The sequence below is a fragment of the Notolepis coatsorum genome, assembly GCF_963971535.1.
Source record: "Notolepis coatsorum genome assembly, chromosome: 18".
In the NCBI taxonomy this organism is placed as follows: Eukaryota; Metazoa; Chordata; class Actinopteri; order Aulopiformes; family Paralepididae; genus Notolepis; species Notolepis coatsorum.
In genome coordinates, this window is record NC_140182.1 from 70,528,132 (window position 1) to 70,542,127 (window position 13,996).

The following is a 13,996-nucleotide window of genomic DNA, read 5'->3' on the forward strand; positions in this document are numbered from 1 at the left end:
GTGACTGTCACTCAAAGCGCTTATGGGCGGAGCCCAGCCCAAAACAGCTTGAAATCTTGAAGTGGAAAAATGCTGCCCAAATAGTGAAAGGCAAGACATGTCCCCTTTAAGACGTTTTAATACCCTGCATATACCCTGAGAATATCTTTGTTGTTAGAAATGATTACGTTCAGAATTCCATGTCGTAGGCCTATACTGTAGTTGAGGAGATAACAGTTGAGAGAGTGAAACCTATGATCAGAATAGTCATTCTTAAACATTCTCTCTCATTGGGCTGACTGCTAGTCAGTGAAATAATAGTGAAATAAAACTGTTCCCAAATTCTCTGGGCATCCGTCAAGGGGTTACATTTACATTTAGCGGACGCTTTTATTCAAAGCGACTTACAGGTTCTGTACAACAAGTCAGCAGGAAGGGTACAACAGTGGCAGCTAAGAGTAAGTAAGATTGTTCGTCAAACACTGTCGAACTTAAGTGAGCACAGTCTTTAGTGCATAGTAGTAAAAGATAGCATAGATAGATGGCATGTGGGGGGACTCTATAGCACCTTCTCTCTCTATAAGCTTGTGAAACTCACCATGAAGGGGATGGAAAGGATCAGACAATATTTGCAGATCCCTGTCCCTATTAGTAGGTAGTAATATAGGCAAGGTAGATTCCTAAGTAGGGGTTATTGCTGGGCGAGGCTTATCAACTACTGTATGGGTTTCTGTGGTTGCGTTGCGAGGGAAGCTTATTGATACAAGCAAACAACAGGAAGTGAACCTGGGTCCATTCTGAGGGTTTATGTGGAAACTGTCAGGAGACATGAAAGAGTCGGGAGATTGTGTTAATTAGGAAAGGAACAACAAAGGAACTACTTCCTGGTTCTTCCTGAACACTCGGATGAGAACGCCACCTCTCCAGACCTACGGTCCGTCTCTCTCACTCCTCTTTCTTCTCAGTCCTCACTTTCTCTCCCTCCAGTTATCGGCTGTCTGCTATCCTGTATGACTCATCTGCCGTTTGATCCAAAATAAAAAACAAGGCATTGTTATTGCCAAGTTCTCTCATAACAGTACGGTTATGGAAAGTTAGAGTGGCACTTCCAATTAAACCCCATGCAATGATTGTGTGTGTGTGTGTGTGCGTGTACTTATGTTTGACTCACTACTTGTTTAACATGTAACTACTTGTTTCCAGCAAGGACGGAGCATCGTGATTGGCTGCACACCGTCTTGGTCACGGTTACGGTCACAGGGGTTGAGAGCAGGAAGTGCACCCTGATTGGCGTGTTGACAACTGGCCGATGCCCTTTCTGACACCCCGCCCCATGAGCACGATACCGCTGATTATTATAAGAGTGTATATATGCGTATGTGTGAGAATGTGTATGTGTGGTGTGTGTGCGTCTGTAAAATAGAGTGCTGGCCAAGGGAAGAGGGCAGGAGAGCTGAGATAAGAGAGGAATGTTGATAAAGAACCGCCAACATAAACACACACACAGAAGAACATGGGACAACACAACCACCATTCGATGACAAAAAGAACTTTCTGTCTTCGCCCGGGATATCAAAACCTTAGTCATTCTATGTTTTGCCTCATGCTGTTAATCCGTACTTGGGACAGGCTGGGTGATTAATCGAGTTTCAATTCGATTTTGGCTTCCCACGACTATGAAAACAAGATAATCGAGATAATAAAATTATCATTGTGACGCATGCCACATTGCTCTTGTTTTGTCTTGTGTTGTAAACGCAGCACACCCTTCCTTCACAGCGGTGCACTCCGCCCAGTAGTTTCAGCTCATGTTGAAAGGGAGAAGGGAACTGATTAATCATCATGTTTAATAATCGTGAATTCGACATCAATCAAAATAATCGTGATTATGACTTTTGCCACAATCAAGCAGCCCTGGTTAACCCTTTCACTGCCACACGACAAAGGGTTAACCCTTTCACGGTTAACCGTCTGTAGTGTGGTAGTGAAAGGTTAACCTTCTGTAGTGTGGTTGTGAAAACCCTTTGTCGTGTGGCAGTGAACGGGTTAACCCTTTGCCGTGTGGCAGTGAAAGGGTTAACAGTACAATAACACATGTCCAACATAAACACAATACGACAATCTTTCAGTGGGAGTTTAAAATGTACTACACATTACAAATTATATTTCTATCTATGTGAGAATAATGTAACAGTCATAGTGCAAATTCTACTTTTCATTCAACTTCGGAGAATCTTTCCAAAAAGTCAGCATTGAGGGAGCATTATTATTACCAGTATTATTATTATTATTATTTTATCATATCACTATTATTACGTCCAGACTAGTGTTGCTTGTCACGATACCAAGATTTCGACTTTGATACCGATACCGGTATCACGATACCGGTTCTAAAACGATACCACGGCAAAAAACCTAAAACATCAGAAAAGGTAATGGAATAGGATATTAGATGACAGAACATGGAATCTTCTTTATACAATTATGCCATATTAATGCCATATTGATAAAAAGGAATCACATCCATAAAGTCCCTCATCCATATGGCATCAGGCTATTATTCTACGGCATCAGGATACTAATAAAATGGAGTATTGGACCGTTTTTAACAGCCTTTCTAGTATCAGTGTACCGTATAACCCTAGTCCTCCAGACACAATACAAGGGGGCGACAGTGGCTCAGGAGGTAGAGCGGTCGCCTGCTAGTCAGAAGGTTCCTGGTTCGATTCCCGCTCCTCCCAGGCAGTGTGTCGAAGTATCCTTGAGCAAGACACTTAACCCCTAATTGCTCCCGATGAGCAGGTTGGCACCTTGCATGGTCGCCTCCACCGGTGTGTGAATGTGTGAGTGAATGGGTCAAATGTGAGGAACAAATTGTAAAGCGCTTTGGATAAAAGCTGCTATATAAATGCACCATTTATCTGTGTATCGTGCAACACTAGTCCAGACTCTGGCTCCTGCTGGGGTGTCTACTGGGCCGTGCGGGGGTGTCTGCGCGGCTGTGTCAGTCCTACTGGGCCGTGCCGGGGTGTCTGCGCGGCTGTGTCAGTCCTACTGGGCCGTGCGGGGGTGTCTGCGCGGCTGTGTCAGTCCTGCTGGGCCGTGCCGGGGTGTCTGCGCGGCTGTGTCAGTCCTACTGGGCCGTGCGGGGGTGTCTGCGCGGCTGTGTCAGTCCTGCTGGGCCGTGCGGGGGTGTCTGCGCGGCCGTGTCAGTCCTACTGGGCCGTGCCGGGGTGTCTGCGCGGCTGTGTCAGTCCTACTGGGCCGTGCGGGGGTGTCTGCGCGGCTGTGTCAGTCCTACTGGGCCGTGCCGGGGTGTCTACGGTCTGCGCGGCTGTGTCAGTAGAGGCGTGTGGGTGCGCAGCACGGCGTCCGCCCTCAGCAGGCTCCAGACACACTGCAGCACAGCCAGGATCAACCGGTATTTACAGTGGACGGACTCCACACCAGAGTCCCAAGCAGGGGGGGCGACCGACCCCGCATCACACGCGGTCGGTCCACCCGCCTCCACGGCGCCCCAGCCTTCGCTGCACCTCCGCCTCGATACGCGGCTCAGGACCTGGGTCTGTGCCAGCAGGAAACGGCGAGAGCCCTGGGAGTGTATGTGTCTGGGTACGCTCAGTAAGGCGTCTGCCAACAGCCTGCGCGGCGCAGGCACACTGGTGTTGGTGCCAGACAGGACATGTTGACAGGGACGGTGGTGTAAGAGGGCGTGGCCTAACAGGAACTCAAACGTCCCACCGACGGTGACGACACAGGCAGAGGGGTTAGTGGCGCTTCCATCTGTCTCGCCATTGGAAGTCCCGCTCTTGTGCGACGTCCTTCCGGTGCCAGCGTTGTCGCACGCGGGCTCCCAGGTCGTGAGCAGCATGCGGAGGGCATCTCGGACGGCGCTCGCGGCCTGTTCCGACTGCCCCTCCCCCGGGCCGCACACCACCAGGCTGCAGGGCCTGACCTTCACCCTGCCCTCGGACTCGGAAGGGAATGCCACGTGGACGCACCTGCGGCAGAGACACACATATTTGTATTTACTTACTTATTTGTACTTGTGTTATTGCACATAATATATGTTATTGTATATGAATACCTGCTTTTATTATCATGTTGCTTTTTATTCCTTTATGCTGTGGAGCAAATGGAGAGTAAGAATCCCATTGTACTACAAGATGCAAGATACTTGTACTTGTTGCATATGGCAAATAAAATCTGAATCTGAAGACTTCACACTGACTGGAATACAATTCCAGATCTTTCAACAAGTTCAATTTAAGACCGACCAGTTTGAATAGAATTGAATAGCTATTTCACGGCCGTACTGGCAAAAAAAGTATGAAGGAAGATGACTATGAAAAAGGAGAACTGAAAGGCTATTACCATACTGCTTACTTTGCAGCCCGGACGTTTCCCCATAAACACATGTAAACAAGATACAGGGAGGTTATCGCTACACAGAAGTAACTTCCTAATACAATCCATTTTTAAGACCTATCCAAATAATATAAGACCTTTAAGACTTTTTAAGGCCTACAATTCTGATGATTAAATGTAAGACTTTTTAAGACACTGCAAGAATCCTGTTTAGACTAAATCAGCCAAACATATCAGAGACCTGTGAGTGAGTGAGTGAGTGAGTGAGTGAGTGAGTGAGTGAGTGAGTGAGTGAGTGAGTGAGTGAGTGAGTGAGTGAGTGAGTGAGTGAGTGAGTGAGTTGTCTTTTCATACCTATTAGCTCCCAGCAGTATGGGTCGGCAGAACTTCAGCGTAGCAACATGCTCCTGTCCAATCAGACGGCAGTCCGAGACGGGTTCCGCCCCGCTGAGCCGACAGAAGAGGGACAGCTCGTCCTCACCGACACACTCCACCACACACACCCCGGCCCGCCGCGCCCAGGCCAGAAGGACCTCCGACTGCTTCACAGCAGAGAGGAGCAGAGTGACGCCGAGCCTCTGCAGGGTCCCGAGGACGCCCTCCAGCGACCTCTCTGTCCACGCGCCGAATCTCAAGACGCTACCCTCTTCCCCGCCCGCCGCCCCCCTCTCCCCGCCTCCCAGCCGCAACACCACCGCCCCTCCGGTGGCCACGCTCGGCTGCAGAGGCCCGCTGACCGCCACCCCTCTGACGGGTCGGCCGTCGCTCTGCGGCCGGGGCGTGGAGAGGTCCCTGTGAATCACCTGCCCCTCGACCAGGCGGGAGCAGCCGACGGGGAAGCCCGAAACGGCCGTGTGCACCGCGGGGAAGTTGTCGTCTAGGAAACGGAGCGACGAGGATGGGAGGTCGTCGTGGCAACTCCAATGGGAGAGCAGCTCGCAGGTGATGCGGCATATAAAGTCGGAGTGCGTGCGCCCGAGGCGGGTGTGAAAGAAGGCCGCCAGCAGCTGCTGCGTAGAGGGCGTGTTTACGCCCGTGGGAGTCGAGGCCCGCGGACCCGTAGCTCCACCGTGCCACGAGAGAGTACCGCCGTGGGGGATCACTCCCGCCGCGATGACATCACCAAGCTCCTCCAGTCCAAAAGCCAGGAGCTGTTCAGCCAAGCGCCTGGCGGCCGCAGACTCTCCCGCCCCCGCAGAGCTATAGGCGACCGACACTCTGGGTGCCTTGCAGGCCGCAGTGCGAATCCCGCGTAGCAGCGACGCCAGCAGCAGGATGAAGGTCTTGGAGCCGTCGCCTGTTGCTGCACTGTGCTTCCACACGCACTCCACCACCAGCCTGCAACACAGGCACACCCACAGCGTGAACATCAAGCTGAGACATTATCTTAACCACACTGCACAGTCATCAACCGCATATATTTATTCTTACCGTGTACATATATATATATATATGTCTGTACATACCTGCATATAATCCTTTTACATATCTGTAGATACTATTTCTGTACATACCTACACTTACTAGTTACACTGCTGGCCAGTATGACTTACTACCATAGTGTCTTCATACCAGTATCACTGTACATATTAATACTACAACTCTGTACATACATCTGATTAGCACTATACTCAGTAGTACTCATTTATATATTCTATACCCAGTTTAATCACCTGTTGATTGTATATTACTATTGCACTTTACTGTTACATTTGTACTCTGGTTGGAAGACAAACTTATTTTTGTTGTACTGTACTTGTGCTGTATGACGACAATACATGTCCATCTAATGTAATCTATATTGTTTATGTAGAGAAATAGAGGGGGGGGGGTCAGAGAGAGAGAAAGAGGGAGAGGGAGATAGGGAGAAAGAGGGAGAAAGAGTGAGAGTGTAAGAAAGAGAGTAAGAGTAAGAGAGAGAAAGAGAGAGTAAGAGACAGAGAGAGAGAAAGTAAGAAAAAGAGTAAGAGAGAGAAAGAGTAAGAGAGAGAAAGAGTAAGAGAGAGAGAGCATGTTGTTACCTGGCCAGTGGGTTCTCCAGCCGCAGCACGGTGAGGATGCGTGTCCCGTGGCGGCTCAGCATCACCTGCCCCGTGTCGCGTGTGAACAGCACCTGACCCCCGTCTGGACCGAAGCTGCGGAGGACCACCGCCTCCAGGACCGACACGGCCTGCAGGACGTGCTCCAGGTGGAGAGGCTCCACCCGCACCATCACCGGGCCGTGGCGTGGCGGAGAAGAGAGCCACGGTCAGTCCCCTCCAGCAGTCACGGCGGAGCCAGAGCTCACCTTCAACTGGCCTTACAGAAGACAGACATGAGGTTGTGTGTGAGTTAGTTCACCCTCTTGGTGCTCAATTCTGATTTATTGCTTTATTTATTATTATTATTATTATAATTTATTTATCTGGTCACGCTCCTGAACTGACCCGTGTGCGCAAATGAACAATAACTACGATGGACGTAAACGTGGAGGACACGGAAGAAGTCACAGTTTATGGTTTGATTTATAAGTTGGAATGCATGCGAGGCCAGCTAATTAAAACAAATCAGACCTGCATGTGATTTAGGACCACATTGTGAAAGTGGCCCAAGTCAGAATTTAAAAGATCAGATTCCATGTGATTTGTGCAAAAACAGATCAGAGTCATATTTTGGGTCAATTTTGTCTGCAGTATAAACATAGCCTTATGATGGTGCCAGTCTTATGGGTCAATGTATTATTATTTGTTTATGAACATTAGGTGGTTACTGGCTTACCATTAGCTGACTCATAGCACAATTAGTTCAGCTAATTGTTATTGTTAAAGTCTCTTTTCAGACAGTGAACATGAACCATACTGGTTGAGTGATTGATCTGGAGCTGAACTTATGATGGTATAATGACGCTATGGCCATCGATCATTATGGCTACATGTTACTACTATCACTATCTATTAATACAATAGTACAGTCACTTTCTTGAATGAAGCCGTGGTGGGTACAGAGTCGTGTTACAGAGATGATGGATTTTAACGTTAGCTAAAGTTAGCTATTAGCTAACTCTTAGCTAAACATTGGTTGGCTGCACTGGGGGCATGTTTTCAAACGAGCAATTGATAATATCGAATTGAACACAGCGTTATCGAACCAGTACAGTCAGGCAATCCGGTGTTTTCAACACAAGGCGAATTAAATTTGTGAGAACTCACCACCATTCTGTCAGCAAAGCTTCCCTCTGTATCCTAGAGACGAGTCTTCTTCTCTCTTTATGTGGGTGCAGTGTGGATAAGAGATGTACATTACCGCCATCTAGTGTATGGATCAATTATTATAAATCGAGGTGTATGGTGGTCATCCTTGAAACTGTATGGGACAACCATGTCATTTTTATGTAATATATATGACTCCCATTTAAAGTCGTTCAGTAAAAATATGTGTAGGCTATTAATAGATTATAGGGTTAAAATGTGTACAGTATGTGTAACCAAAACAGCCTAAACAGGTAGCCTACTGCTAAAAGAGCAAAGACGTCTCTACATAGAAGTGTATACTTTACATTCCTTCTAATATGTTTGATTGTTTGAAATGAGAACCACCTAGATTCAAACTAAGTACCTTGTGTATACTGTTTACTTTTACTCTTACTCATAGTATATATTCAGATAAAAAAAAATTATTGCCTATATTTATTGAGAGTAACGGTAGGAATATAACCGGTAGGGCATACAGACCCTCATTTGCACCTTTGTTTACACTGTTTATTTTTCTCTTATTTATATTCAGATACAATTGTATTGCCTATATGTCTTTCTACTATTACCCTGCCTATACCTGTACCTCCCCTCCCCCTCCCCCATGCTGCTATGACACCCACATTTCCCCACTGGGATCAATAAAGGAATATCTTATTTTAAGTAATTATTGGGGAATAAGCATGTAATTGAATGGTTGAGTCTAAAATGTTGCCAATTCAGCTCTTTTGCTTTACCAAGAAGAAAGATGTATTAGTAAAGGCGAGCAGGAGAAGCGTTCTCCTTGAGAACTGCTCTTGTCGTTCTCTAGACAGAGGGACAGTCACACGGAACAGCAGGGTTCTGGTCTGAGAATAGCTGCCCTACAGATTGTGTCACAATTTGTCTGACAGGTCTGATTTACTCCAGGGTTTAAAAACATTAACATAAACAAACATTTTACAGCTACAAAATACAGCAAATACATACATAAAATTCATTGTATTTTGTGTTGTCTCTTAGCCCTTACATTAAGAGCACAGCCCTATCAACTAAGAAAACATTCATTCTTATTTGTATTTCTGGTGGTGGGGCTAACCGGCAACTGTTTATATTCGGGTTGGGCCTTTTTTTTTTTTTTTTTTTTTTTTTACGATGATGTGTGTTGTTATGCAACATTTCCTATTGTAGTAGAGATTGTAGCAGAGAAATCATGTCAGTAGAGAATGTGTCTGTGTGTGGCATGGGGAGGGGCTGCAGACAGTCACTGAGGTTGCAGACAATCACTTCTCAGAAGAGAAAGATAAATCAGCCAACCAGAGACTTCTCTCTCTCTTTTCAGAAGATATAAATCAGCCAACCAGCGACTCTCTTTCTCTCCTCTCCTCTCTCCTCTTTCTCTTCTCTTGCTCGCTCTCTCTCCTATCCCTCTCTCTCTCTCTCTCTCTCGCTCTCTCTCTGTCTCGCTGTACAGTATCTGTCTGTATCTCTGGTATCTCAAGGTGAACTGGGTGGGGCTGGAACTTGATCTCTGTGTTACTGCAGAAACCACATCCTAGGTTCTAATTCAGGCAGCATCATCCATACATAGACAATATGAGACAGGCCTGCAGAATCTGCACACACACAGACGCACACACACGCACGCACACACACATACTGTACACACACACACACATAGGCATACAGACACACACAAATGTAAACACAGGCGCGCGCACACACACATACATATATGCACAAACAGTTGTCCACTGTGAATGCAAATTCCTCCTATTGCTGAAATGCCAGTATGCTAACGAGCTAAAAAGCCATGTCACTACTCCAATGAATATTCATCCTGGCCCTGTTCAGGGTGACCTGCGGAGAGGAACAGAGGTCACGAGAGGTGGGGCATGGAACAGAGGGACTCGCCATCCCCCTGAGAACTGAATGGACAGAAAAGAGAACATACAGTATTATTCACACACCCACAAACGTGTGGCACACAAACTGTACACAAACACATACACACACAGATACACACGCACAAGCAACCGAAGATGACAGTCGTGATGAAATCCCAACCCGTCTGGTCCTATCCTCTCTCTCTCCCTCTCTCTTCTTGTTCTCTCTCTCCTGTCCTCTCTCTCTCCCCCCCCCCCTCTCTCTCTCTCTCGCTATACCTCTCTCTCTCAATATCTCTTCTTGTTATCTCTCTCTCTCCTTGATCTATCTTTTTCCATCCTTCTGTCTTACACACCTGTTTTCCTATGGTGATTGGCCGAGCCCGGCGGCAGATAGAAGCGGAGGAGGACGACATGCAGCCACTCCTCCTGACCTCACCCCTTTTCCTCCGCCCCTCCTGTCCTCTCCAACCCAGTCATCTCTCCTCCTCCTCCTCCTCCTCCTCCTCCTCCTCCTCCTCCTCCTCCTCCTCCTCCTCCTCCTCTCTTCTCTCTCCCTCTCTCTGGGATAAGGAGTACCTGTGAGCATCCTTGTCTTCTGCCAGCTGTCCTGATCACTGGCACTGGGGCCGGGCTCCCACAGGAACTACAGGTATGTCTTTATTTATGATTGATCAGTTATCTACTTTTCCATCTAATGTATATCCACGGATCCCTCTCCACAAGGTGCAATCAACTAGTAGTAATTATGCGTAGACGTATGAATGCGTGAGCGATGACCTATGATCGAGAGGTTTGTTATGTGTTGTTTCGTTCTATACTAACTTCAGCTTAAAGCTAATACATATAGACAGAATGAGTGATGTGTCGTTTATGTTTAGTTGGTATAACTTGTGACCTTGCTGGATTGTGTGTGAATCAGTTACGCAGCAGATATACTTTTAGCCTTGTTGAAATGCATTATTATAGGACCGTTTTAGAGTGAATGTCAAAAGATCTGGTATTAGCATTTCATCCAATTACAGTAATAACTAGTCACGTCTGTTCTATAATGGCGCTGGCAATAATTGAAAACAAATAGCATGACAGACTTCATTCATTACTCGTGACAATTTCATAATAATATTACCATGCAACCAACGGAAGGAAATAATAGCCACAAATCTATTTCTGTAATAAAGGCATACTGTGGGGAAATATCATAATAGTATTCTTTCTGATAACGAGGACGTCATCTCATGTTTTCACAATTATCATACCTGATTACATTGAAATCCTGAGTTCACCCAAGGGGATCAATAAAGGAACATCTTATCTTAAATACCTTCCCTTACTCCAGTTACCCCTACAAGCACAAGGCAAACTCCACTAGTAAACCAACTAGCGATGGCTTCTACTTTTCCCTGCATGATTCCTTCAGGGGGGGGGGGGGGGAAGCGACTGGAGGGTTCTGTGGAGGCTACAGAGAACTACAGAGGTCATTGTGTGTTTTCTGTGAGAAATGCATGAGATCCGCTGAGTCAGATCTTGTCACACGGCGCGGGATGCGTTCAGAATACAAAAAAACAACAACATATGAAAACATACTATGAAGTCCTGTGGAGATGGGTTCCAGCAGGGAGCCTCTCGCGTGGTTTCTCGGCCAGACACGACGTGACCTTGGCATGATATTCTCACCTCTGATGGATCATGTGCCGCGGAGCATCTGTGGCACGTCAGAGCGGATCTACACATGACGCCTCGCCTCGCCTCCCCCCCTCTCTCCCTCCCTCCCTCCCCATCAGCAGGTCTGCCAGAGTCCGCAGGCTTGTCTGTCCTGTGTTGAGAGGACTTAGTGCAATGCCAGCAGGAACACGAGAGGCCATCTGACACTGATAGTCATATACACATGTCTATAATTACATTATTGAATCAAATACACCCCATCACTGCCGATGGGAATACTGGGGTGTGTGTGTGTGTGTGTGTGTGTGTGTGTGTGTGTGTGTGTGTGTGTGTGTGTGTGTGTGTGTGTGTGTGTGTGTGTGTGTGTGTGTGTGTGTGCGTGTGCGCGTGTGTGTGTTTGTCAACGTGTGGCTGTGTGTCTGCTAATGCAAAATGTTTCGCTGCGTTTGAAGAACAGGTGCAGCTCTCTCCTTTACCCCTTTGTTCAATTCTGATTCTGTTCTATAAACAGCATGAGTAATGACACCCACCCCCCACCCACCTCCACCCCTCTGTCTCTTTGTAATTAAACTCTGAATCCATTGGGCCCCGTTGCAGGATGACTGGAAACCGTCGAGCTGCCCCAGCTGGTCCCAGCAGCATCCCCACTGACCCCCCCCTCCCCTCGTCCAACACCACAGCAACCGAGGAGCCTGTGTCTAAGGGACACGACCTCCGGAAGTTCATGAGTGAGATACACCAACTCCACAGTGAGTAACCTATAAGAGTAGGGGCGCCGACGGCTCTCGACCAATTAAAGCTAGGGATTACGTCCTGCATGTGACCTGTCTGTTTTCATTGTATGCGTCTGTCATGAAATTGTTATGAAACTTGTGACTTGTTTAATGTCTCTGCATCACTTACACCAATAAGTATTGTGCGAGTGAATGTGTGTAAATAAGTGACTGAAACCGCCCTCCGCACAGTCCTCAATGACCTCCTCACCTCTGCCCTCAACACTCTCGTTTTCCTTGAGTGCTGCCTTCGATACCGTGAGCCACAACATCCTGCTCACCAGACTTCAAGACCTCAAAGGCTCTGAACTTGGCCCTGATCTCATCATCAGCTCACTCTCCACTTCCCTCAACGGCCACTCCTCTGACATGCCCCTAGTCACACAAGGTGTCCCTCAGGGTTCTGTACTCGGCATTCATCATCAACATCCCTCTCGGCCATTTCAAATTCCCCCCCTACAACCCACCCCATCTTCTACATTGACTCCTGCGATGAAAGTCTGGATGCAACAACATTTCCTCAAACTCCACTGCAACAAAATAGAACTCCTTCTCATCTGGTCCAAGTCCACACTCAGTAAAGTCAACAACCCCACACTCTCCATCGATGGCACCGCTGTCACCCCCTCCTACCGACCACGTGACCCTGGGGTCATCCTTGACCTCGCTCTCGCCCTTGGCCCTCACATCTGCCAAATTGTCAAATCCTCCTTCTAACTCTTTATCGCAAAGATCTGGCTCTCCTTCTCACGCCCCGCAGCTGAAACGCTCCTGAATCCACGCCATCATTTTACTCCCATCTTGGCACTGCAACTCACTCCTCTATGGCATCAGTGAAAGCTCCATTAATAGGCTCCAAATAACTTCTAACCTACACCGGATCCTGGCATCACATCACCCCAGTCCTAAAAGACCTCCACTGTTTCCCCCGTCTCCTACAGGATCAATTACAAAAGAACGTACGGTACAAAGCCCTACACCAACTGCCATATTCTTGGTAGGGGGACTTCCTCTCCCTCTACCAACCCTATCGGTCCCTCAGATCTACCACAGCCTGCTTTCTCTCCACCCCCAAGTCCAACCAAGACAAAGCCTTCTCCAGGGCAGCCCCTAAGCTCTCACTTACAGAACTCACTTCCCCAAGACATTTGGGACTCTGAGTCCATCTCCATTTTCCAATTCTGCCACAAGACCCAGCTCTTCACCCCCCCCCCCCCCCACCCCTATCATTGAGCGTCTGTGTCTCTCTACCCCTATCCCTAATTGTAAGGTGAATTCTTGAGTTATATGAGAGCGCTATATAAATCCCAATCATTATTGGGACAACAGTGGCTCAGGAGATAGAGAGCCTCCGTCTGGTAATCAGAAGGTTTCCGGTTAGATTCCAGCTCCTTTCAGTGTCCTTGAGCAAGACACTTGACCCCTAACTGCTTCCGATGAGCAGGTCGGCACCTTGCATAGTCGCCTCTGCCATCTGGACAGAGAGACTTCGGATCAGCTTCTTCTCCCAGGCCATCAGAATCTTGAACACTGAACTCTCCACACACAAGCACACATGAGCACACACACAACACACACACTGTATACGCTCACACACTAAGCAGTCACTTTAGCATGAACACACACACACATGCTGCACACGCCCACACTCAACGGACACCTTACACAATGTGAAAAGGTCACTTTAAAAAATAAGAACGGGAGAGGTTCTTGTATAGTAAACAGAAGGATATAGCAAGCTAGCATAAGGACACATAGTATAACTGTAGATTGTATAGTATAGCATGTATAGTAGTGTACATAAGACCCAGTGCCTCATCCGTAGCTAACTGTGTATTGCACTATCGCAGGACCTTAGCATGTCTTACCATGCTCTTGTAAACTGTATGTACATATACCTGTTGTTATTATTATTACTTGTAATATTGCATTGTATTATTGCACATCGTATTATTGCACAAATGTCCTATACCTGTCTATTACTTGTGTTGCACATCGCTGCGGGCATGACCCCCCGCATTCCACTGTATGCTTGTATGCCGTGACAAATAAAACTCTTGACTTGACATCTGTGTGTGAATGAGTTGTAAAGCACTTTAAAAATAAAGGTGCTATA

At 47.3% G+C, this 13,996-nt stretch overlaps 2 protein-coding genes across 2 annotated transcripts in view; one reads left to right on the forward strand and one right to left on the reverse strand.

Moving 5' to 3' along the window:
- Positions 1-1,994: 1,994 nt before the first annotated feature.
- Positions 1,995-7,561, reverse strand: bbs10 (Bardet-Biedl syndrome 10). Its single transcript, XM_084334793.1, has 4 exons — positions 7,536-7,561; positions 6,369-6,645; positions 4,702-5,685; positions 1,995-3,980 (listed from the first exon to the last, which is right to left on the reverse strand). The coding sequence occupies exons 2-4, from the start codon at positions 6,557-6,559 to the stop codon at positions 3,299-3,301; spliced, it is 1,857 nt and encodes a 618-aa protein (XP_084190919.1). The 5' UTR covers positions 6,560-6,645; positions 7,536-7,561; the 3' UTR covers positions 1,995-3,298.
- Positions 7,562-12,372: 4,811 nt separating this feature from the next.
- syt1b (synaptotagmin Ib) overlaps positions 12,373-13,996 on the forward strand; it is a gene marked incomplete at its 5' end in the record, with an annotated part of 12,858 nt that continues 11,234 nt past the window's right edge. Inside the window, 1 exon segment of the mRNA XM_084335230.1 lies at positions 12,373-12,520. Within this exon segment, the coding sequence (XP_084191356.1) occupies positions 12,373-12,520 (148 nt within the window).

Excerpts from the sequence above, each read along its gene's own strand:
- bbs10 (XM_084334793.1), bottom strand. The coding sequence starts at position 6,559 with ATGGTGCGGGTGGAGCCTCTCCACCTGGAGCACGTCCTGCAGGCCGTG. Across the intron at positions 5,686-6,368 it reads CTGGAGAACCCACTGGCCAG|GCTGGTGGTGGAGTGCGTGT; the intron begins GTAACAACATGC and ends CCTGTGTTGCAG. Across the intron at positions 3,981-4,701 it reads ATACTGCTGGGAGCTAATAG|GTGCGTCCACGTGGCATTCC; the intron begins GTATGAAAAGAC and ends TCTCTGCCGCAG.